Source organism: Lathyrus oleraceus, chromosome 2, assembly GCF_024323335.1.
Source record: "Lathyrus oleraceus cultivar Zhongwan6 chromosome 2, CAAS_Psat_ZW6_1.0, whole genome shotgun sequence".
NCBI classification, from domain to species: Eukaryota; Viridiplantae; Streptophyta; class Magnoliopsida; order Fabales; family Fabaceae; genus Lathyrus; species Lathyrus oleraceus.
In genome coordinates, this window is record NC_066580.1 from 474,733,261 (window position 1) to 474,756,704 (window position 23,444).

The 23,444-nt window shown below is 34.9% G+C and overlaps 1 protein-coding gene and 1 non-coding gene across 7 annotated transcripts; both read left to right on the plus strand.

Annotated features, from left to right (window-relative positions):
• The first annotated feature begins 6,935 nt into the window (after positions 1-6,935).
• Positions 6,936-14,956, plus strand: LOC127120534 (protein ABCI7, chloroplastic). Of its 6 annotated transcripts, none has more exons than XM_051050992.1 (4): positions 6,936-7,893; positions 12,802-13,061; positions 13,256-13,344; positions 14,292-14,956. In XM_051050992.1, exons 1-4 carry the CDS (start codon positions 7,021-7,023, stop codon positions 14,321-14,323), a joined length of 1,254 nt encoding a protein of 417 aa, XP_050906949.1. In that variant the 5' UTR covers positions 6,936-7,020; the 3' UTR covers positions 14,324-14,956. The 6 variants fall into 6 exon arrangements, with proteins under 6 accessions (XP_050906949.1, XP_050906950.1, XP_050906951.1 ...); XM_051050993.1 differs by having other exon boundaries at positions 13,268-13,344; XM_051050994.1 differs by having other exon boundaries at positions 13,298-13,344.
• Positions 11,182-11,306, plus strand: LOC127124746 (U6atac minor spliceosomal RNA). The gene has a single exon (XR_007804212.1). It is a non-coding gene; the product is annotated as a U6atac minor spliceosomal RNA (small nuclear RNA).
• Positions 14,957-23,444: the final 8,488 nt, after the last annotated feature.

The window sequence follows — 23,444 nt, forward strand, 5'->3', positions numbered from 1 at the left end:
GATCATAATAACATCTCTAAACAGACATTTGATGTTCCAAACAGTAGAAACACAAAAGAGGGTGATAGGAGGTTGAAGCGAAAATCTTCAAACCTTCACCTTGATATTCAATTGTGAGGACTTAGGGGGGAATTGTTTAGGGCCAACTACATCTTCTTCAAACCAGCCACCTTGAGATAGATCATCACGGGTTGAAACCTATAAACTGACTACACTGTCTTATTTCTAGAAACTTCTCCTTACCATAAAATTATTCTACATCTCACTGCAGGAGATCTATGCCTTAAACACATCTAACGGTCCTTCGCATTCCACACCTGAAAGATAGCAAAGTCGTCATTCTTCTTCCTATATATAGAGAATGACGTCATTTTAGGTAACAAGTTTCAAATACAATTTTGAAAACTCTATACTCTTTCACATAATGACTCGAGCGTTAAAGTTCTAACTCGTAGGTACACCGCCGCTCCACCACATCAAAAGGCTTACTCTATCGTATCTTCTACGTCTATCTCTATTTTTGGTTCCAAAAAGGAACAATAAGGTTGAACTCTATTGCATTCCATGTAAATGATATTCTTGCTAAGACGATATTAAGAATCGTTGGTTGATAAATATGAGTCAATTAAAGTAATTGACTCAAAGATAGGTGGTATGACATATCTAGTTTGAGTGTCTTTCATGTAGCACATAAATGTGTTAACACCTTAATGCTTTTAGATATCTGATTAATAGGCATGTTGATTTAGAGGGATGCGTCTCAAGGTTGACATTACCTTTCAACATCAATAACACATATTGCTTGTTTAGTCATTGAGTCTCTGCATGCTATTCATCAATGTTTAGGTGATCAAAACCTTCAAAAGTGTCTACCTTAGAGTGTGAGTCGAGTCGGTTCAAAAACCATACTAGAAATTTCTTTTCCGGCAGTCAATAAAAGAGTCGTGTCTCCTTTTATTTTATTTTATTATAATATTTAGGGCCCAAGTTGTGTGGTTTCATGTTTAGGTTATCAATATTTTGTTATCTTTATTGATGATTTTTCTAAATACACTTGGATATTTTTAATGAAAAGTCGCTCATAAATTTTATCAATATTTCAAACTTTCTTCTCTAATACAATATAAAATTCTTAAATTTTGTATATCTTTATTTTATTTTATTTTGCATTTTTGCACTCTAGTTCTTAGGAAAGAGAGACTCTAATATTATATATCTTTAGTTACATCATAATGCTTGTATTTATAACATTCTTACAATAAATATATTGCATATTAATGACTAAACACTAACATAGGATGTTGTATAATTTAAGAATACTAACAATTAAAATTAGAATATCTACGATCTTAATTAATTCTAACAATTACTATATTAATAAAATAATGTACATCCTCTAAAATAAATCATAAAAAAAATTATTAATCATTAATATAAAATAATAACTAAAAAAATATAATACGTCATTTATCATTGTCACACAAAATTGAATAACTAATAAAAAGATAAAATGAAACTTTTATCAATTAATTAAGAATTCAAAGACAAAATTTCACAAATAAGTAAATAAATTGTAAGTTATATTAATAAATAATAGTTTTATTTTTCATAAAAATAGATAAAACAACCTATTGAATAAATAATAAATCATTATTTGTATTAAAAAGTAATTTTATAATTTATATCAAAAATATTGAGATGTTACAATAAATAGCCATGATCTTCTTGTACTATATTTTTAGCTCATTTATTGTCCGTTTTGACTGTATTCGTTATCAACTATATATCAATTAATATAAAAGGTATCTAAACTCTATAATATAATCCTCACTGTCTCGAATTATTATATTTCATGAAGGATTATTATGTAATCTATAATATAAGAAGATTAATTATTCTGAAAAGGATTACTCTACCCCTGCCTTTACTACTGACATGTGCCTATTTCAGGGTTATTCTTAGTCCATTTTCTACTTTTCCAAACTATTTTTTTCATTTGCTTCGTATTCAATCAATACTTACCTCATTTTCACCAATATCAACTCTTATATAACCAGTTTTCAATTTAACCATTTTTTTTTCAAATTTTAAAGTAACTATCTATCAAATTAATCGCCCTATAAAGCAGATTTTGAGACATGGTTTGGAGGAGTCTTAGGAACATATCTAATTGATTACTCGACACTGTGTCAAAGTCGAAGCACTCGCGAATTTCAAATACTTGAAATATTTTGGAAACCAAAGACTAGAGAGGGGACTTAGCGCTGTCAGTAATCACATTCGACGAGCAGACAATTACTAGTATCTAAGAGCAGTTACAAACATGAGATAATGACTTTCAACAATTTTTAAGTACTTACGACATGACAATTTATCAGAAGATAAAGTTGCATGTTCTTGAAGACGTGTCTATTCTCTAGGAATAAACTGTCGGAGACGGTTATCTTTAGTTTAGTATATATGACAGTTTCATATGTTGTAATCAAGGTCGCAAGTTTCATACACTTTCTCTATAGAACTGAAGTACCCGAGTCAAAGTGTGAAACAATTTGTGAGTAACATGTGAGTCTATGTCCCTTTTCTTTATTGTCTATATTTCCTTAAATGAAACATTTTACTTTCTGTCATTTATTGTGTTTATTAAATGTCATTTATTGCAGTTTTCTTTTACTTTAATTCAAGCTTTTTCATCGTTAAAGTTTGTCTTTAGTATGTCTCCATACATACATTCACATTCACTTCACATACATATTTTCTTGTACACGTGTTTTCACAAAATTGTTTCTGAGATTTTTCGAGTTAATCTCATAGACTTTTAAACTCGTGATTATTCGCTAAAACACCTACGAATAACACGAAAGAAGCAAACATATTGAGATGAGGTTTTACTACTTGAGAGAACTTGTAAGTGAAGGAAGGTTGAGATTGGGATATTGTAGAAGTGAAGACCAAATGACCGATTTGCTGACAAAGGGAATATCGAGTGAAGTCTTCAAAAGGTTGAAGAAGCATATGAACATGGGAGACTTGCAACACTTAAATCAAGGTAGTGTATTATGAAAATCACATAATTCATGTGTTATAATCGGTTACTGTTTTTTGGTAACCGGATTACTACTGTATTAATTTGTTTTGTTTAGAACAACTGTAATCGGTACTGCATTTTGGTAACTGGTTACTACTGTGTTGAGAATTAATTTTAGAATACCTGTAATGGGGTACGATAAAGTTGTACCCGGGTTACAAGTAGACAATTTCAATTTTTTCTGTTTTTTCTGTTAGTTGATTGTATCTCCATCATTTGTACTTGTGTATGTATATCTTTGAGGTATGAATGTAATGAGATCCTCAATTAATCTCTTTCTCTCTCCCTCTCTCTCTCTCTCTCTCCACTTAATTACTCAATTTTCACCAACCTTGTGCTTTCAAGTTCTAACAAAAATATATCAAAAAATACAATTCTAATTGTCTTGATTTAAATGATAGGGTATGAGTTGTTTGGAGCGGTTCGAGACATTGTATAACCTAATTTTTTTTGAAATGGAGGAGTCATTAGTTATATTTTAGAAGGAATAGAAAAGTAATATTGGAATATAGAAAAAATATCTCACTAAGGAAGTACATTCAAAATTGGTTACAAAAAAAAATCTAAGTTGATATTATTTGCATTGTTAAATTGAAGTGTTAGTTACGAATTAAATGGTATTAGGATATATAGATATAAATAAATGAAACAAACCAAAAAAAATGTTGTACCTAGATAATATTATGAAAAACTTTTTCGAATACAACATTGATGGTTTCAGATAATATTTTCTTTTGTTTGTCATGAATCAAGTTTTTTAGTCCAACTTTACCCTTGACTATTGAAATTACAATATAGAGTTGTTTGTGACTAAAAACATATTTTGACTATTATAAACCAACGTAGTCTTTCTTCTTTTCCTTAAATATTTATTTCCTTTCTATGTGTTGTTCATATTGTAATGATGGACTTTCTCTTCGATCGTATGGGGGCTTGTTCCTTTCTAGTAGTGACGAGGGCATCTTCCTTAAATTTATGTCAGTTGTACCATCATGAAGGTATTGTTCATCATTATTTCTAAGGTGGCGCATTAAGAAGAAAATGTGATTGCTCATACAATTTTGGTACATATTCAATTGGATGAGTCTTATGACTCATTCATTGAAATCGCGAGAAAGAATTTTGTACACCTTCTGGATGAACGATTTCTCGAAGAGTTATGTATTTTTTATTATAAAAATATGATAATTGTGATTTATACATTGATATGGACATAATACGTCTAATTATGACCTATGTTATTCAATAGTGATTTGTACTAAAATGAATGAATTTGCCTATATTTGTGCTAATTCGAGGTTTGTATGTTTCCTATGATATATCGTTATTTGTATTGAAATAAATGAACAAATATGTAGTTATTGAGTGTTTACTAATATGATTGTATATAGTCTAGTGTCGGTTTTAAGGCTTGTCGAGCTCCATCTTCATCTTCATGGAAATTACTAAACCCCAAGGAAGACCTTAATTTTTTTAATTGTACAATCACACTTGGAGCTATTTGGACCAATTTTCTCTGCTTGCAAAGCCTTGCATAATTCGTGATAAATAAAATTTAATCTTGCATGAAAAATATTATTAGTCAACAGAGAATACAAAGTATTGTTCTTGAATTTATGTTATAATACAATGATACTTTGACCAAAGGATTTATGTTAAATTGCATTGCGCTGTAGTACAATCATAGTGTTCATTGCTTTCCAAGTATTGCAAAAATCACCCCTATTATCTAACAAATATTTTTCAATCTATCATGAGAATATTCAATATTGTTTGTGATGATGTTGTCAATGTGTCTAACTTAATCAATCCACGCACAAACTATTTTATCCTTCTTAGTCTAATATTGTAGTTTTGACATATTTAATTTTTTTTGGATGTTTTGCACACACACTTATAAATTACATGACATAATCAAAATAAGACTCATATGCATAAAAATTTATTACGAGATTCCACCCTTTCATTATGGGTTCCAATATTTGTTTAGATTTGACAATTTTCTATTCTTCACCATTGACTTGTTTATTTTTTGATCAACTTAATTTTAGATCTCACAGTTTTGGTTATGTGATAACGACATGGTAAAACATATGATGTAGAAATATTTTTGAAACAAAATTCATTAGTGAAGCATCACGATCAATGACAATCACCTATGCCATTTTTTTTGGGTATTTCAACAAATTATGACACACTTCTAGAGTTCGAGTAACATTATCCCCCTTTTTCACATTCAAAAAAAGCCAAGCTAATTGATATGCCACCTATGTAGAAGTGACACCAACAACTTCAGGCAAAAGTAACATGTATTTGTTGGTCTTATATGTTGAATTAATTATCTATATAGTGGAAAATATATTAAACAACTTGACGGATTGTAGATGCATCCAAAAAGATCTCGAACATATTTTCCATCATCATACAAATGTTATATTTTATATATTGGACACTTTATTATCTTATTGTTTATTTGCCGAACATTATGCAATTGTTTAATGTTTGTAACAATACTAGATCTCTTTCTTTTCAAAATTGTGAGTATGTTTTTGAGCGGAGCCATGTTGCATTGTCATCTCATGAAAAAAAAAGTTATCACGAACTAAACGAATGACTAGAGGATAATGTGCTAACTTGTGATCCATTTCATGGTTATTAACACCGCAAACATATTAAATTTTAAAATTTTCATTACAAAGTATTTGTGCAACCTAAAATGATATATACATTTTCTTGATCTAGTGTCATCATGTTTCAAATTTTGGAGAGGTTCTTTATACTCCCCACTTCTTTCACAATTCATCACAACAAATGATTATCTTCTATTATAACAGAACCAGACTTTCCGATAATTATCAAAACATAACTTAGCATATATCACACATATCCGTTTAAGCACATTATCACACATTCAACTTCAAGTTTAGGAACATCCGATTGGTCAATTTTTGGTACATTAGTTGAGTTGACAACATGATAGTGCATCATACCTACAACTGTTAAACGTGAAAGTAATAGAGTCAATCAAATATTATAGTGGTCCGAAAGATTCCTTCTGAACAAGGTTTCATAGGTTATGAATGCTTCCTTCTAGAAGATATCTTCATAGGTTAAAATGTTTATGAATTTTATGACGTCGGAATACAAATTCATTATGCTACCAAATGCAATAATTAAATAAGAGATATTTTGAAGTTTTTTCAGCGTCAATGATAAAGAGATTTACTAATACCACCGTGAGTGGTGGAAAATCACCCTATAAAAATTCGAAAATATCCTCCAGATTTCAGAAATATATTTTTAGACGGTCCAAAAATATACCAATACACGCGTAAATGAACCACACTTCATTTTATAAGAGAAAAGTTCGAAAATATATTTTCGGAATCCGTAAATACATTTCCAATTTTTTTTCCATTACTTGTCCATGTACTGATTATACAACTATTTAAAAACAACAAAGCTACTGAGTGCACAGTGGTTAACATTGGAACACATGACTTAGTTGAAGGAAGAGTGAGTTTTTTTTTTCAAATAATCTTCTATTAATATTTACTCGAGCTTCTTATCATTTTGATTGTTTATGTTGGAACCTCATCCTGTTCTAGGAGTTCACTTATTATGTTGGAACCTAATAATCTTCTATTAATATTTACTCGAGCTCTTTATAAGAACAACTTCACTTATATTTGATATATTTTGGAATGCGATGAAATGTATATTAGAATCTAGAAGTAATTTAGGGTGCCCTTAGTAATCATCTCATGAGAATCTTTTGGGAATTTGAAAGCCCATTAAGTAATTTTACAAGTGTTTTGCAATAGTGACTACTACTACCCTGCATCCCCCCATCTTTACCATCTACACCACTCTTGTTTTTTCTTCCTTGAGTTAAGAGTTAGAGTTGAAGAATCAAGGAACCGAACTCAACAACAATGAGTGGCATAGCATTGATACCCGCACCTTGCAATCTCGTAATTGCATCTTCTTCCTCATCATCCAAATTTCAAAAAACAATCAGAACCAAAACCAGAGTCTCACTCAACAACGCCATATCCATCTCTTCAGACCCCTTTGTTCTCGAACTCGCCGAAGCCTTAGAAGACTCCGTTCCAACACCACAACCTCTCCAGAATCTTCGAGAAGCTTCCTCCGAATCTCTCCTCTCATCTTCATGGCCTTCCCGCAGAGACGAACCCTTTCGTTTCACCGACATCTCTTTCCTCCGCTCTTCCCAAATCCTCCCCGCCCCAATTCCAACACCAACCCCAACCATAACGCCGTTCTCCACCTCCCAATTCCCCTGTCACATCAGCATCGTCGATGGACACTTCATAAGCTCATTGTCTGAAACCTCGGAGTTTCCCGATGGGGTTTACGTTGGTAGTTTGTCGAATTTGAATTCTACTGTTGCTGAACGGGTGTTGGAATTGGTTTGTGGATTGGAAGGTGGTGATTTGTTTTGGTCAATCAACGGTATGGGTGCTCCTGATTTGACGGTGGTTTATGTGCCGGAGGGCTGTCATCTTCAAAGTCCGGTTCATTTGGGTTATTTTTCGTTGCAGGGTAGTAAGGAAGGTTCGAATGCTTTGTATCTTTCAAATCCGAGGGTTTTGGTGGTGGTGGAGAAAGGTGGAGAAGTTGATATAATTGAAGAGTTTTCCAATGATGAAGAGAATGAGAATGGGTGTTATTGGACTAATGCTGCTTTGGAAGTGGTGATTGGGGAAGGGGGTAAAGTTAGGCATTCTTACATTCAGACTCAGTCACCTCTTGCTGCACACATCAAATGGACCTCGGTTCGCCAGGTTAATCCTCTTTTTCAAACTTCAACTTAGGTGCATGTTTAGTGTTTGTTTAATTGCCTTAAGAGTTAGGTTAGGAAAAATAGGATTTTCAGTGGACTTGATTTGTATGCAATTGGGCTTGGAGTAAGATTATGTTACAAGAGTAAGCCTAGAAGATAGATAAATAACAACAACACAAACATTGATCGCAAAGTTTGGCCGATTGTGCCTACGACTATGTCTCCTTTATAATCTATAACAAGTATTGACTTCAAAAGAGTGATTTTTGAGCTTTGCTGTGTGAAAGTTTTCATACAGGCTTTTGACTAAGTAATGGCTAACCACAGGGGAAGGGAAATGTAAATGATTACTAGTGTGGATAGAAAAGTAATTGTTTCAAAATAACCTATATTCTTGCATTTCGGAGTAATGATTGTTTTGTAACAACCAACCGAAGTTATGCAAGAGTGGATATCTAGAAGAAATTTGACATGGATGTATGGTAAGACTAGACAAGATAAAATTAGAAATGACAACATTAGAGTGTTGGAGAAAAGAGACTTAGATGGTTTGGGCATGTAGAGAGAAGACATGTCGATTTTATGGTAAGGAGAGTAGATTAGATGAAGAGGAGTCAAATAACTAGAGATAGAGGAAGACTTAGAAAAACTATAAGAGAACTTAGAGTAGTTATTAAGAAAGATCTCAAGATTAGCTATTTGGGTAGAAGCATGTTTCAGGATAGAACATTATTGCGGAAGTTGGTCCATGTAGCCGACTCCACGTAATGCGAGAAAGCTTGGTTGTTGTTGTTGTTGGTTTGTGATTCTTTGTTAATTGTTTGCAGGAGGCATCCAGTACATACGAGCTTACAGAGGTAAGCACAGGAGGCAAACTAGGAAGGCATAATCTTCATATCAAACAACTAGGTCCGGAAACGGTGACAGAGTTATCAACTTTGCACTTGTCTGCTGGTAATCAAACACAGGATCTTCACAGTAGTCTTGTATTCGATCATCCAAGGGGCTATTCTCGTCAGCTTCATAAGTGCATTGTGACTCATTCACAGGGACAAGCAGTTTTTGACGGAAACGTTAAGGTTAACAGGTAATTCTTCTTTTTTTTAACAGGAATGAATTTAGGCCAAATTTGGATTAGTTTCTAATTGTGGTTCTATGTGTAAACATGTTTTTATGATTATCTCAACAAGATCAAACACGGATGGGATATGTCTTGCATTTGTTGACGAATTATACTATTCTTGTGTAGATATGCCCAGCAGACAGATGCAGGACAGTTAACAAGAAGCCTTCTTCTTGAACCCCGTGCAACTGTAAATGTTAAACCGAATCTCCAAATCATCGCTGATGACGTCAAGTGTTCCCATGGAGCAGCAATAAGTGACCTCGAACAAAGCCAGCTCTTGTATTTCCAAGCACGCGGCATTGATTCAGAAACAGCTAGAAGGGTTCTAATATTTGCATTTGGAGGTGAAGTGATAGATAAGTTTCCTTATTCTTCCATTAGAGATAAAGTACGAAGTCAGATGAAAAGTTTATTGGATCCATCTTCTAAATGATCACCCATTATAGGTTTGTGCTAAATCTAAACATGTTATGTCAGCTTGGTAAAAATATAAATTGAAATAATTTTTTTCTTGTCATGGTTAACCAATTTTGACAAAATAAAGTGTCTACTTCGGTACTTGTAAACAATTGGTACAATTGGGGCTTCATTCATCACCGTGTAATTCTAGTTGTATTTGTCTTCTGCAATTTGTAAAATACATTTGTAAGGTGAGTAAAAAAACAGAATTATTATAGGACTTATAGTTGTGTATACATATTTCTGTTTCAGGAATGTCAATAATTGTACCTTTCATGTGATCAAACATGAGAAGTTAAGTTCTACTTATAACAAGAAACTGATCTTATTAGTATGTAATATGGTATTTATTCATATTATATGTCCAAAGCGCACTGCATACTATTTCTTCAGGGCAAGAAATGAAATCCAATTTGCTCGAAAACGTAGCAATCCAAATATAAAGAAAAAGAAAGTAAACAGGACTTATAGTGAATCACTGTTGAGAAATGTCTGCATAATTTATTTCTTCTATAAACTCAAATTTGATACCAAGTGGTTGTAAGAATCACAAGACCTAGTTAAGGAAAAAGATGGACACATCGAGACAAAAAAAGGTTAATAAAAAAATGGACACATTGAGACAAAAAAAAGGTTAAACGGGTGGGTGGTGACGGGTCTTTTAGTATTTAAAATGTGTTTATAAATCTATTATTCTTTTTCTTTGTTGTTTTTTTATAAATTTATTTTAATATTTTTACGATTAGAATACAAAATATTTATTCCTTAACCTAATTCTCAAAGACCGTTACAAATCAAAAAATGCAAAAAAATCCACTCGGCCACTAATTTTTATATAAATACTCATGTTCTATGATCCCTAAAAAGAGACGGAGTGAGGCGAGCTGCAGACACTACTTTTTATATAAATACTCATGTTCTATGATACCTAAAAAGAGACGGAGTGAGACGAGCTGCAGGCACTACTTTTTATATAAATACTCATGTTCTATGATACCTAAAAAGAGACGGAGTGAGACGAGCTGCAGACACTACACCTTTTTAAAGTTTATGTTGATATCTGTACTTGCAAAAACCCATAATAAACGGAGTACAGTGGAGTGGACACATTAGAGAGAATAAACTTAAAACCTTGAAGTGGACACTTTAAAGAGAGTAAGCTTAAAAAGTTGATTTGACAGTGGAGTGGACACATTAGAGAGAATAAACTTAAAACCTTGAAGTGGACACTTTAAAGAGAGTAAGCTTAAAAAGTTGATTTGATCAGTAAAAAAGTATTTTGTAAAAAGAAATCAATCAATTAAAAAAAATATATCATTTAGAAATTTTAACAACATTCAACAAAATATTCAAAAAAATTATTGTTAAATTATATATTAAATAAATATTTATATTAAAATATATAATAATTTAATATTGGTGTATTTTTTTTAAAAACGATTGAGATGCATTTTTATATATCACTATAAATTAAAATATATAAATATATTTTTTATTTTGTGGGTGCAGTATCTATAAGAGTTTTAGCCTACTTGTTTGAGTAATTTTTCTTTCCGGATATCCACTAAATAAGTAAAATTGCCATCTCTATGCTAGTATAGTTAAAACTTAAAAGGGTTGTGTTTTTGTGAACAAATAGTCCCACATCGTTTATTAAAATCAATATTCTTACATTTATAAACCAAGTGCAGTTGCAACAAAGTTGTGTTCGTGAAAAGGAGAGATGGTTGGCATCTCCCCTGACAGGGATGGGAACAGCTTTCGGGCTTTCCTGTTACACACATCCGGTTTAGGCTTTCCCCTTGTGGGATCTATAACCCAATTTTTTTTGGACGGTGGTGATTTGTTTTGGTCAATCAACGGTATGGGTGCTCCTGATTTGACGGTGGTTTATGTGCCGGAGGGCTGCCGTCTTCAAAGTCCGGTTCATTTGGGTTATTTTTCGTTGCAGGGTAGTAAGGAAGGTTCGAATGCTTGTATCTTTCGAATCCGAGGGTTTTGGTGGTGGTGGAGAAAGGTGGGGAAGTTGATATAATTGAAGAGTTTTCCAATTATGAAGAGAATGAGAATGGGTGTTATTGGACTAATGCTGCTTTGGAAGTGGTGACTGGGGAAGGGGGTAAAGTTAGGCATTCTTACATTCAGACTCAGTCACCTCTTGCTGCACACATCAAATGGACCTCGGTTCGCCAGGTTAATCCTCTTTTTCAAACTTCAACTTAGGTGCATGTTTAGTGTTTGTTTAATTGCCTTAAGAGTTAGGTTAGGAAAAATAGGATTTTCAGTGGACTTGATTTGTATGCAATTGGGCTTGGAGTAAGATTATGTTACAAGAGTAAGCCTAGAAGATAGATAAATAACAACAACACAAACATTGATAGCAAAGTTTGGCCGATTGTGCCTACGACTATGTCTCTGACAATAAAGGAGTTGCTTAAGTTTTTAGATTATGCAATTCTAACTGTTATGGGGTATAATATAGTGCTTAGATACTACTCTTCAATTGTAAGATTACCACTACATGCTCGTTGCGCTTTTAGCTCCACTCGCTTCCATAAATTGCTTATTAGTGAATACAAGTCAAGTCATACACATCAGGTCACCCGGACTAGACCTATGAAAAAAATGGAATCAGTTTCAAAACAATTATTTTTAGTAAATGATAGAAGTACTGCCATTATTTGTCATTAGGTTTACATCACACAGCAAGTACTCATATTTCCTTTATAATCTATAACAAGTATTGTCTTCAAAAGAGTGATTTTTGAGCTTTGCTGTGTGAAAGTTTTCATACAGGCTTTTGACTAAGTAATGGCTAACCACAGGGGAAGGGAAATGTAAATGATTACTAGTGCGGATCGAAAAGTAATTGTTTCAAAATAACCTCTATTCTTGCATTTCGAGTAATGACTGTTTTGTAACAACCAACCGAAGTTATGCAAGAGTGGATATGTAGAAGAAATTTGACATGGATGTATGGTAAGACTAGACAAGATAAAATTAGAAATGACAACATTAGAGTGTTGGGGAAAAGAGACTTAGATGGTTTGGGCATGTAGAGAGAAGACCTGTAGATTTTATGGTAAGGAGAGTAGATTAGATGAAGAGGAGTCAAATAATTAGAGATAGAGGAAGACTTAGAAAAACTATAAGAGAACTTAGAGTAGTTATTAAGAAAGATCTCAAGATTAGCTATTTGAATAGAAGCATGTTTCAGGATAGAACATTATTGCGGAAGTTGGTCCATGTAGCCGACTCCACGTAATGCGATAAAGCTTGGCTGTTGTTGTTGTTGGTTTGTGATTCTTTGTTAATTGTTTGCAGGAGTCATCCAGTACATACGAGCTTACAGAGGTAAGCACAGGAGGTAAACTAGGAAGGCATAATCTTCATATCAAACAACTAGGTCCGGAAACGGTGACAGAGTTATCAACTTTGCACTTGTCTGCTGGTAATCAAACACAGGATCTTCACAGTAGTCTTGTATTCGATCATCCAAGGGGCTATTCTCGTCAGCTTCATAAGTGCATTGTGACTCATTCACAGGGACAAGCAGTTTTTGACGGAAACGTTAAGGTTAACAGGTAATTCTTCTTTCTTTTAACAACCATTCAGGAATGAATTTAAAGGAGATTTTTTGGGAGATGTGTGAAAGGTGATTCTAAGATTGTCTGAGTAAGGTAGTCTGATGTGTGTAAGTCTTAGAACTTAGGAGGTATCAGTGTTCGCGATCTCTAGTAGGAAAATTATATTTTTAATATTCTTTCGATTATTCAAGATTTTATCCAAGACTGATAGGTGATGGTGGCAATATTACAAGGATGACTTACATCGTCCTCAAATCGTCCTTTGATCTTTTTGTGACAGGTGAGTTAAAGGCTTCAAATTGATTTATGATCTTTAGTTGGTTGGGTTGGTGTCTAGTTTTATCTAGAGATCTTCGGTCTCTTTTTTTTCTCCAGATATTTTACCCACTTGGTGGTGTGCCTAGGATTACATTTTTTTAATGATTTGGCACATAATTGTTTGATCGTTATGGAAATCTCAGAATGATATAGTATTTTTAGAGAAGTCTGTGACAGTAAAGGACCTAGAAATTTTGAGCATTCTATTGGCTTGAAAATCAATTTTTATAGGTTTGTGGGTATCTCATGTGCTTCTCAATTTGCCTTGAGAACCATATTTATTATATAAGTCAATAGGAGCTTAAGTGTATTAGGTCTCATAGTAGAGTGTTTTTGTTGCTTTCTGTTGAAATTGGTGTTGTGGTTCCTAGTTTGGAATGCTATAACTTTAATTTACTTTTTGTGTGATTTTGGTTCTTGCTTGTTGTTTTTTACTTTTAATTGTGTTAGAGATTTTTTTTTGTTAATCTTTTTTAGGTTAAATTATGTACATTTTATATCTTTTTAGATTCTTTTGAGTATTTTTCTTCGATATATATATATATATATATATATATATATATATATATATATATATATATATATATATATATATATATATATATATATATATATATATATATGTATATATATACTCCATCCATTCTCTTTTATAAACAACTTTTACGTTTTAGATTCATTAAATAATTGATATATCTAATCTATATATAGTCAAAATACATAATTTATTCAATTAATCTAAAAAGTAAATTTTGCTTATAAAAGAAAATGAAGGGAGTATATATTATTTGAAGACAAAAATATTGCACCTCTTGAGGCGGGCTGATAACATGTAAAATATTGCTTATGTTTTAATGTTGATTTTATGAATTTTTGTAGTATTATGTTGATATTGTATGTTTATTTCAGATATATGTCAGTTGAAGGTCTATGCGTGTTAAAATGATGAAAATGGCAAAAACGGGAAGAAGATACAACTTTTCCGCTGTCATGACGGGTGCACTGTTGTCATGACGGTCGTCATACCCCAAGGAAGAACAATCCGTCAGCATTTGGTCAACAAAACTAGGAAGACACGTCCGAGCACCCTGACGGGAAGGCCGTCAGGACCCATGTGAGCCTATGTGGATTTGTCACGACGGACAGATCGTCAGCCCGAGCTGACGCCCGTCATGATGTTGTTGCCCCATATTTTCCCCCAAGCTTCAGGAATCAAATTTCCAACCTCCACCACTTTTGCACGTTTTGTGCAACTCCCAGTACGAATTTTGTGCAACTCCCAGTACGAATTTCAGCCTATAAATATGTCTTTAAAAATCAGTTTAAGAGATCTAAGCTTTGCCGTAGAAAAAAATTCACTTGTAAAAGCATTTGCATCTTGCATTAAGGTGTTCTTGCAACCATAGTTTTAGGTGCTTGGAGTATTATTTTTCTGCAAACTGTTGCTACTGTCTTTTCTTATGGCTAATACTGAACTATTGTTGCCGTTAATTTTGCTGATGCTGCTTTCATATATCTAACAGAATTAAAGCCTCCGATTGGAGCATTTTATGCTATTCAAGTATTATTTACTACTTCAGGTTCCAATTTCTTCTATTTTAATTTACTGCTTTTACATGCTTTATTTGATTTCTTGTATGATTTTTACTACCATAAATGAAATATGCTTTGTTTTTACCACTTTAAACATGAGTGGGTAATTATGCCGAACTCGGAATGTGAGAACCCTCGTACCGATGATGCTCATACAACTTACATGTAATATATTAATAACAAGAGTAATTTTTTGGGTGTGAAAATTCTGATTTTAAAACCACAATTTGCTACGAAAGTAGAAATATTATAATACTGATTTTGACTCGAAAGAGCAAAAACAGTCTCGGGTAGAAAATCCAGAAATTAACTTTTATAGATTGTGAAAGCTTTTTTTTAGTTAATTAAGAAAATCTAACTTTCAAAAAGTGATTTGAGACTAGTAAACTCTACCGCGCAAAAGCCGATGTTTGTGAGTCTAAAATTTGATAACGGGCGCGAAACCCGACATCATCTTTAATTTAATTTTCTATTAAAAAAATTCTTCAATCAAAAAACTATTTTCTAAAAATCATTTCAAGCTGTAACTTGATTATCACGTGCAAGCGGTAGATTATGAGATTGAAATCTGGTACCGGACACGTGAAAGCGAGAAATACCTCTAACTTAATTGTCTGGTCATTATCAAATAAGTCTCTTGTTTTTATGAAATTGGTAATTTGTAAGAAAATTAATGAATAATGGAAATCACATTCCGGCTTATGTTTAATTAATTAAGTTCAAACCTTTAACTTTTAGTCTATGCGTAAATCAAACTCTTAGCATCACCTTAGATAAACACTGTAGTAGTGGAGAATGATACTTGTCACTTGGTCTCTGTGGGATTTAATAAAGTTGTGCACTTGCGGTCGCACCAAATTTTTGGCACCGTTGTCGGGGACTAATATCATCAATATCGTACTCCGTTATTACACCGTCTAGTCTAAGGCAATTTTTTTATTTTGTTTTACTTTTCATGTTATCAGTTGTATGCAAAAGACCCGATCCTATGGGGAAATAGTTCAACCGATAAACGAAGTTGAAAGTTTTTTGCATATCAGATGCCAATTATAACAACTTCGTGCTCAGATGGCTGAGAATAAAGAAAATTGTCCTCTTAAGGACTTTGCCATCCCATCTCAGGATGAGCCACGCTCAAGTATTGCTAATCCTTTAGTTTCAGTTAACATATCTTTTGGTGTGCCTACAGTTTCAGTTTTCACCGGTCTTTCACTCTTTGAACGATATTCATTTAATCACATCTTTTAGATCAAGTCTTTAATCTGTGGTTATGTCATGGTTCTAATCTTGCCTCCCGCGGAAGCATGTACGTTTGACCATTGAGACCTCTAATAAAATTCTGCATTTGCTTCATGTTATTCATATTATGATTTGGGCACCTGCGTAATAAAAGTTTAAATCTTTCCCATGAGTCATACATTGATTCAGTTTCTTGCTGCTCAAAGTTGGTGATTTCAGCTCTTCGTTCAACAAATTGACTGATGGTGAAAAATCTCAACGAATTTGTCCTCAAGATCTTTTCATGTTTGTATAGTTCCATTTGGAAGGAAAAGAAACCAATATTTAGCTATTCCAATTAGAGAGAAACTAAACAACCTCAACTTGACTTGGTCTTTAGTGACATCAGTTGACTTGCACACTGAGGTTGTTTCGTAGAAGCGAGAAAGGTGATCCCACAGGTCTCGAATTACGTTACCATAGTGGATGATTACTGCTCCATCTAAAGTTTAGGTGATCCTTCCATCAATCCTTTTACAAAAGTCCCTTATAATGGGTGGTGGCAGTGCGTCTTCCATGATGATTTCCTCTCCAGAGTCCGAAGAAATTAGTGAACTGTCTTCTACTAACGTCCTTAGAGTTAGAGTCGCTTCTCTAACCGCTCTCCTGATGGCACCTGCAGTCCTTTCAATTTTAGGATCAAGCGGTGTCAATTTTGATCCTGAGTTACGAGTACACAAACAAGAAATACCTCAATAGCAATGTAATTAAACAATTATGAGAAAACAACAATAAAAATAAAAACTAAATTCATCTTTTTTCTATTTTTTATGATTTTTTTTACTATTTTCATAGTCTCGAAAAAATTCCAAAAAAATTCCAAAAATTTTATTTCGCCTAATTAGATTAAATTTTATGTTTTTTGTATTTTACTGAATTTATTTTGATCATATTTCTTCTTTCTTTTTGTTTCTGCCTAATAGGGACATTGTTGACATTTTCGCATTTGTTACTGCATTAGTTATGACTACTAGGTCTGATTGTTCTGATCTTTTTGATTTTGATCCTAAGATAGAGAGAGCCTTGCATGCACGCAGTTGAACAAATTAAGCTAGCACTAGTTCACCACCTGTTAGCGATTCTGATTCTGAACTTGCTTTTAATAACATGGCTGAACAAAGAACACTAAGGCAACTTGTTGTTCCTGATATGAATTACAATGGTTTATGTATTGAATATGCTGATGTTACTGTTCCTTTTGAGTTGAAATCTGGTTTAATACACGTGTTGCCAAGGTTTAGTGGTCTTGCAGGTGAGGATCCGCATAAGCATCTTAAGGAATTTTAGGTTGTTTTCTCTACACCTTTGAGACCTGAAGGAATCACCGAAGATCATATCAAGCAGAGAGCCTTCCCGTTTTCACTATAAGGTGTTGCCAAGGATTTATTATATTATCTTGAGCCGAATTCTGTCACGACTTGGAATGATTTGAAGAAAGTCTTCCTTGAGAGATACTTTCCTGCCTCCAGGGCTGCATCAATCCGAAAAGAAGTATGTGGTATTAGACAGGGAAATGAGTCATTGGATGAGTATTGGGAGAGATTCAAACAATTAGTATCCAGTTGCTCTCAACATCAGATTACCGAACAACTGCTTATTCAGTATTTCTATGAGGGATTCTTACCAATGGATAGAAACATTCTTGATGCTGCTAGTGGTGGGGCACTTGTCGATAAAACTCCAGCTGCTGCCAAAGCCCTGATTGGTAACATGTCACCCAACTCCCAACAATTCACAACCATAAATAATTCTATAGTCCAAACAAAAGGTGTGAATGAGATTCAGGTTTCCTCTTCCAACAAGGCTCTAGAAAACCGAATTGAAGAGCTGACTTCTTAAGTGAAACAAATGGCAGTGGGTAAATCTTAAACAACAAAGTTGTGTGGTATTTGTACTTCTACTGAATATCCAACTGACACATGTCCTATTCTTCAAGATGAGTCAGTCACTCAGTTGCCTCAAGCATATGCAACTAACTTTTTCCACCAAAGCAACAATCAGAAAGGGTGCAACATTCCTGACTTGTCCACCAATAAATATCATCCCAATTGGAGGAACCATCCAAACCTTCGATATGGAAACCAACAACCCTCCCAACAATAATTAGTCATACCCCTGCCACAACCACAAACCACTCCCCAAGTCTCCACCTCTACACCTTTCGGACCTTCATTAGAGGATCTTGTCAAGCAAATGACAGTGAACAATCTCCAATTTCAGCAACGAACAAACTCCAATTTTCAGACTTTACAAACACAGATTGGACAACTTGCCACTTCAATGAATGCGATGCAGCAAGCCTAAGGATCAAACCAACTTCCTGTCCAAACAATTGTGAATCCAAAAGGACCTAATGCTAATGTGAGTGCAATTTCCTTGAGATCCAGGAAGGTAACAGAACCAACCCCAGGAAAAAATAAAAAAGTTCTTGAGGTAACCCCTGAACCTTCTTCCGTTGTGATAGAAACTGAACCCTTTGTTGTGGTAGAAACTGAAAAAGAAAAAGAGAAGGAGTATGTTCCACCAGTTCCCTTCCCACATAGAATACTAAAGAATAAAAGTACTGATAATGGAGACAAAGAGAGAGAGATTTTAGATGTGTTCAGAAAAGTGGCGGTAAACATTCCGCTTCTTGATGTGATTAAGCAGGTTCCAAAGTATGCAAAATTTCTGAAAGACTTGTGCACAAGTAAGAGAAGGTTGAAGGGCAATGAGAGAGTAAATTTGGGACGAAACATTTCAGCCCTTATCCAACCTAAACATTCACCTGAAAAAGCTATTATTTCATCCCTCAATTAGGTCATACCCCAAAAGTGCAAGGATCCAGGAACTTTTGCTATTCCATGTTCCATTGGGGATAGTAAATTCAAAAATTGCATGCTTGATTAGGAGCGGCCATTAATGTTATCTACTTCTGTTTATAATAACCTTGATCTTGGTCCTTTGCAGCATACAAGTTTAATCATTCAACTAGCGAACAGAAGCAATGCTCTCCCTATTGAAGTAGTGGAAGATGTGCTTGTTCAAGTTAATAACTTGATTTTTCCTGTAGATTTCTACATTCTGGACATGTATAGAGAAACAAATTCAAGCAGATCGCCCATCATTTTAGGCAGACCGTTCATGAAAACGGCGAAAATAAAAATTGATGTTGACGATGGAACCATGTCCATGGAATTTGGTGACATTGTCGCGAAATTTAACATTTTCGATGCCATGAAACATCCCTTGAAGGAGCATTCCATTTTTCATTATGAACTGATCTCTGAGTTGGTTGATGACACTTTTTATGAATTATTTTCACTTGATTTTCCATCTCTATCTGGGTTTGATGATGTTTATTCATGTGATGATTGTACTAACACTAACCTTTGTGTTGTATGTGCTGAGATTGATGCTTCCTTGCAGGGTAACATTTCTCCTACAGGTGAAGTTGTCCATGAAGCTGTTTATGCAGTTGAAGCTCGCGACATCCCGGCTGCCCCAAACACCCCATCCATTAGCAACCACCTTCCCTAGAACTGAAACAACTCCCTGAAAATCTGAAATATGCTTATTTAGATAGTAATGAAAAACTTTCGGTTATAATTTTGTCTAAACTTGATTTCGATCAAGAAAATAAGTTTTTGTAAGTTTTGAGGAAGCATAAAAAGGCGATTGAGTGGGCATTGGCTGACATACCAGGCATTAGTCCCTCAATGTGTATGCACATGATTTTACTTGAGGATGGTTGTAAAACAGTGAGGCAGCCTCAAAGGAGGCTTAATCCTTTAATTCTTGATGTTGTGAAGAAAGAGGTAACCAAACTCTTGCAAGCAAGTATCATTTATCCTATCTCTGACAGTAAATGGGTAAGCCCGGTGCAGGTTGTACCTAAGAAATTTGGACTCATAGTGGTCAAAAATGAAAAAAAAATGAACTTGTTCGTACTAGAGTTCAGAATAGTTGGAGAGCTTGTATTGATTACAGAAGATTGAATCAGGCTACTAGAAAGGATCATTTCCCTTTGCCGTTCATTGACCAAATGCTTGTACGACTAACTGGTAAATCACACTATTGTTTTCTTGATGGTTTTTCAGGTTACTTTCAGATTCATATTTCACCAGAAGATCAAGAAAAGACCACTTTTACGTGCCCATTCAGTACATTTGCTTACAGGAGGATGCCTTTTGGTCTTTATAATGCTCCTGGCACATTTCAGAGATGCATGATTAGCATTTTTGCTGATTTTATTGAAAATTGCATGGAAGTGTTTATGGATGACTTCATTGTTTATGGTTCTTCATTTGATGCATGTTTGAATAGTTTAAATTTGGTTTTAGAGAGATGCATCGAAACTGACCTTGTTTTAAATTTATGAAAAATGTTATTTTATGGTCGAACATGGAATTGTCCCGGGTCAAATAATTTCCTGAAAAAGGAATTTCAGTAGACCCTGCTAAGGTTGATGTTATTTCTACACGTCCTTACCCATCTTGCATTCGCGAGATTAATTCTTTTCTTGGTCATGGAGGTTTTTATAAGAGCTTCATAAAGGATTTCTGCAAGATAAGTCTTCCGCTGTCAAACTTGTTGAAGAATGACATCACTTTCAACTTTGATGACAATTGCAAAAAAGCATTTAAATTCTTGAAGAAAACATTGACCTCCGCCCCCATCATCCAGCCCCCTGACTGGACCCTCCATTTTGAGATTATGTGAGATGCTTCTAACTACGCGGTTGGGGCGGTCCTTGCATAAAGAGTTGACAAGGCTGCCCATGTTATTTATTATGCTTCTAGAACTCTAGATTCTGCACAGTCTAATTACACCACCACTGAAAAGGAACTTCTAGCTATTATTTTTTGCTCTTGATAAATTCAAATCATATTTGCTAGGTTCTATGGTTTTTGTTTTTACCGACCATGCAACTTTAAAATACTTATTGAAGAAGCCAAAAGCAAAACTGAGAGTGGAGCTGAGAACTTGGTGGCTGATCATTTGAGTAGGATAGAGAAGGATGAAGATCCTTTTCCCATTCAGGATGACTTTCCTGATGTGCAGCTTTTACTTTTGCATGGGGTTACTCCTTGGTTTGCTGATATTGTTAATTATCTTGTTGCTGGTGTTTTTCCTACAAGTGCATCTAGGACACAAATTCACAAACTCAAGAGTGATGCCAAATATTATGTTTAATATGATCCATATCTTTAGAAGTTTGGTAGTGATCAGGTAATTAGGAGATGTGTCCCCGACTATGAGATTGAATCTATTTTGCATCTATCTTATGCTTCTCAGGTATGGGGGAACTTTGGTCCTCAAAGGACTGCAAGAAAAGTCTTAGACTTAGATTTCTATTGGCCCACTATTTTTAAAGATGCCTATGAGACCTATCAAACTTGTAAAGAGTGCCAAATAACAGGTACAGCCATCACTCGTAAGAGTGAAATTCCTCAGCAACATATGCTTTTCTGTGAGGTATTTGATGTATAGGGAATCAACTTCATGGATCCCTTTCCTATATCATTTGGTTTTCTCTACATTTTGCTTGTTTTTGATTATGTTTCAAAGTGGGTGGAAGTTATCCCCACTAGGACTAATGATTCTAGAGTTGTTGCAGATTTTGTCAGGTCCAATATTTTTTGCAGGTTTGGAATCCCCCGATCTATCATAAGTGACCAAGGAACTGATTTCTGTAACCGCACCATGGAAGCTTTGCTCCGGAAGTATGGAGTTATGCACAAAGTCTCTACCGCATATCACCCATAAACTAATGGACAAGTCGGGATCTCAAACAAGGAGATCAAACAGGTTTTAGAGAAAATGGTGCAACCAATCAGGAAGGACTGGAGTCGTCATCTAGAAGACGCACTTTGGGCTCAAAGAACAACTTTTAAGACACCAATAGGTATGTCTCCCTATCAACTTGTTTTTGGTAAGGCATGTCACCTTCCTGTAGAGATAGAACATCGTGCTCATTGGGCGGTAAAAAGTTGTAATTTGGAGATGCTACAAACATGTATTGAAAGAATACTCTAATTACAACAACTTGAAGAACTTAGGCTAGAGGCTTATGAGAGCTCTAGGATTTATAAAGAGAAAACTAAGCACTTCCATGATAATATGATTTCTAGGAAGGAATTCTCTATGGGCCAACTGTCGCATCCTGCGAAAAATCAACCGGCGAGCCTAAAAATAAAAACACACAGAGCCGCCACTAAACGTTATTTATCCCAAGATAGGGAAAGGAAACGCTCAGAGAAACCTGGAAAGGAAATGGTCTTGCGACCAGAGAGAAAGGGTAAGGGAGTCGGTTACGCGAGGGGAAGGTATTAGCACCCCTCACGTCCGTCGTACTCGACGGGATCCACGTCCTAGAATAAAGAAAAGGTTGCTAAACATCACACACACACACGGGGAACGCAGGTGGGGTTAGGAGAAACGGGCTCGATAAGGTATCGCACCTTATGCCTACATATCTTGTCTGGAACAAGAATCAGAGCCACTGTAGTTCGGCTTACGCACGCCAAACAACACAAAACATACAAGCAAGCAAGGGTGGCAAACATGGAGCCCGACAACCACTGGATGGAATTACGTCGGCATCCAAACCAAAACACACTCACAATGGCAAACGTGGAGCCCGACTGCCAATCACTGGGCTTACGTCGGCATCCGAGCCAAAACACACAGTCAGATAACAAGTAAACGCACACAAAAAAGAAAAAGGTTGCTCGGAGTGGTCTCGCACGACCACCTGCCTACATACCTCGTCTGGCACGAGGATCAGGGCGATGTAGTTCCCCTGAAAGGGACTAAATTGCTAACCAGAAACCGGGGAAAGATACACAACTAGGGAGCTGAGACTCGAGCCTAATGTTGTCATGCATCGTTAACCCTAAGTTCGGTTTTCTATCCTACTTGCATAAGCAAACTAACCTAACCAGGAAAGAAGCTAGCACACAAGCATACAATCATATATCATCAAATGAGAACAGGTATCTCAAACAAGCATGTCAATCAGATATCCACATAACACGCACTATAGCCAAACAAGGGGGCTCAATCAATCAGGTTTGACTGCCTAAGCAATCGTCTGTACAGGCTGTGTTTGCTCTTAACCTTGCCATTACGAGGCTAAGGTGAAGCAGATGATGGGATGAAGTGAGGATCAGACCTCACAGCTCTTATCCCTGACCAGGGAGAGCTGAC

Coding starts and splice junctions, on each gene's coding strand:
- LOC127120534 (XM_051050990.1), top strand. CDS start 7,021: ATGAGTGGCATAGCATTGATACCCGCACCTTGCAATCTCGTAATTGCA. Junction 7,894..8,719: donor AATGGACCTCGGTTCGCCAG/GTTAATCCTCTT, acceptor AATTGTTTGCAG/GAGGCATCCAGTACATACGA. Junction 8,980..9,141: donor GGAAACGTTAAGGTTAACAG/GTAATTCTTCTT, acceptor ATTCTTGTGTAG/ATATGCCCAGCAGACAGATG.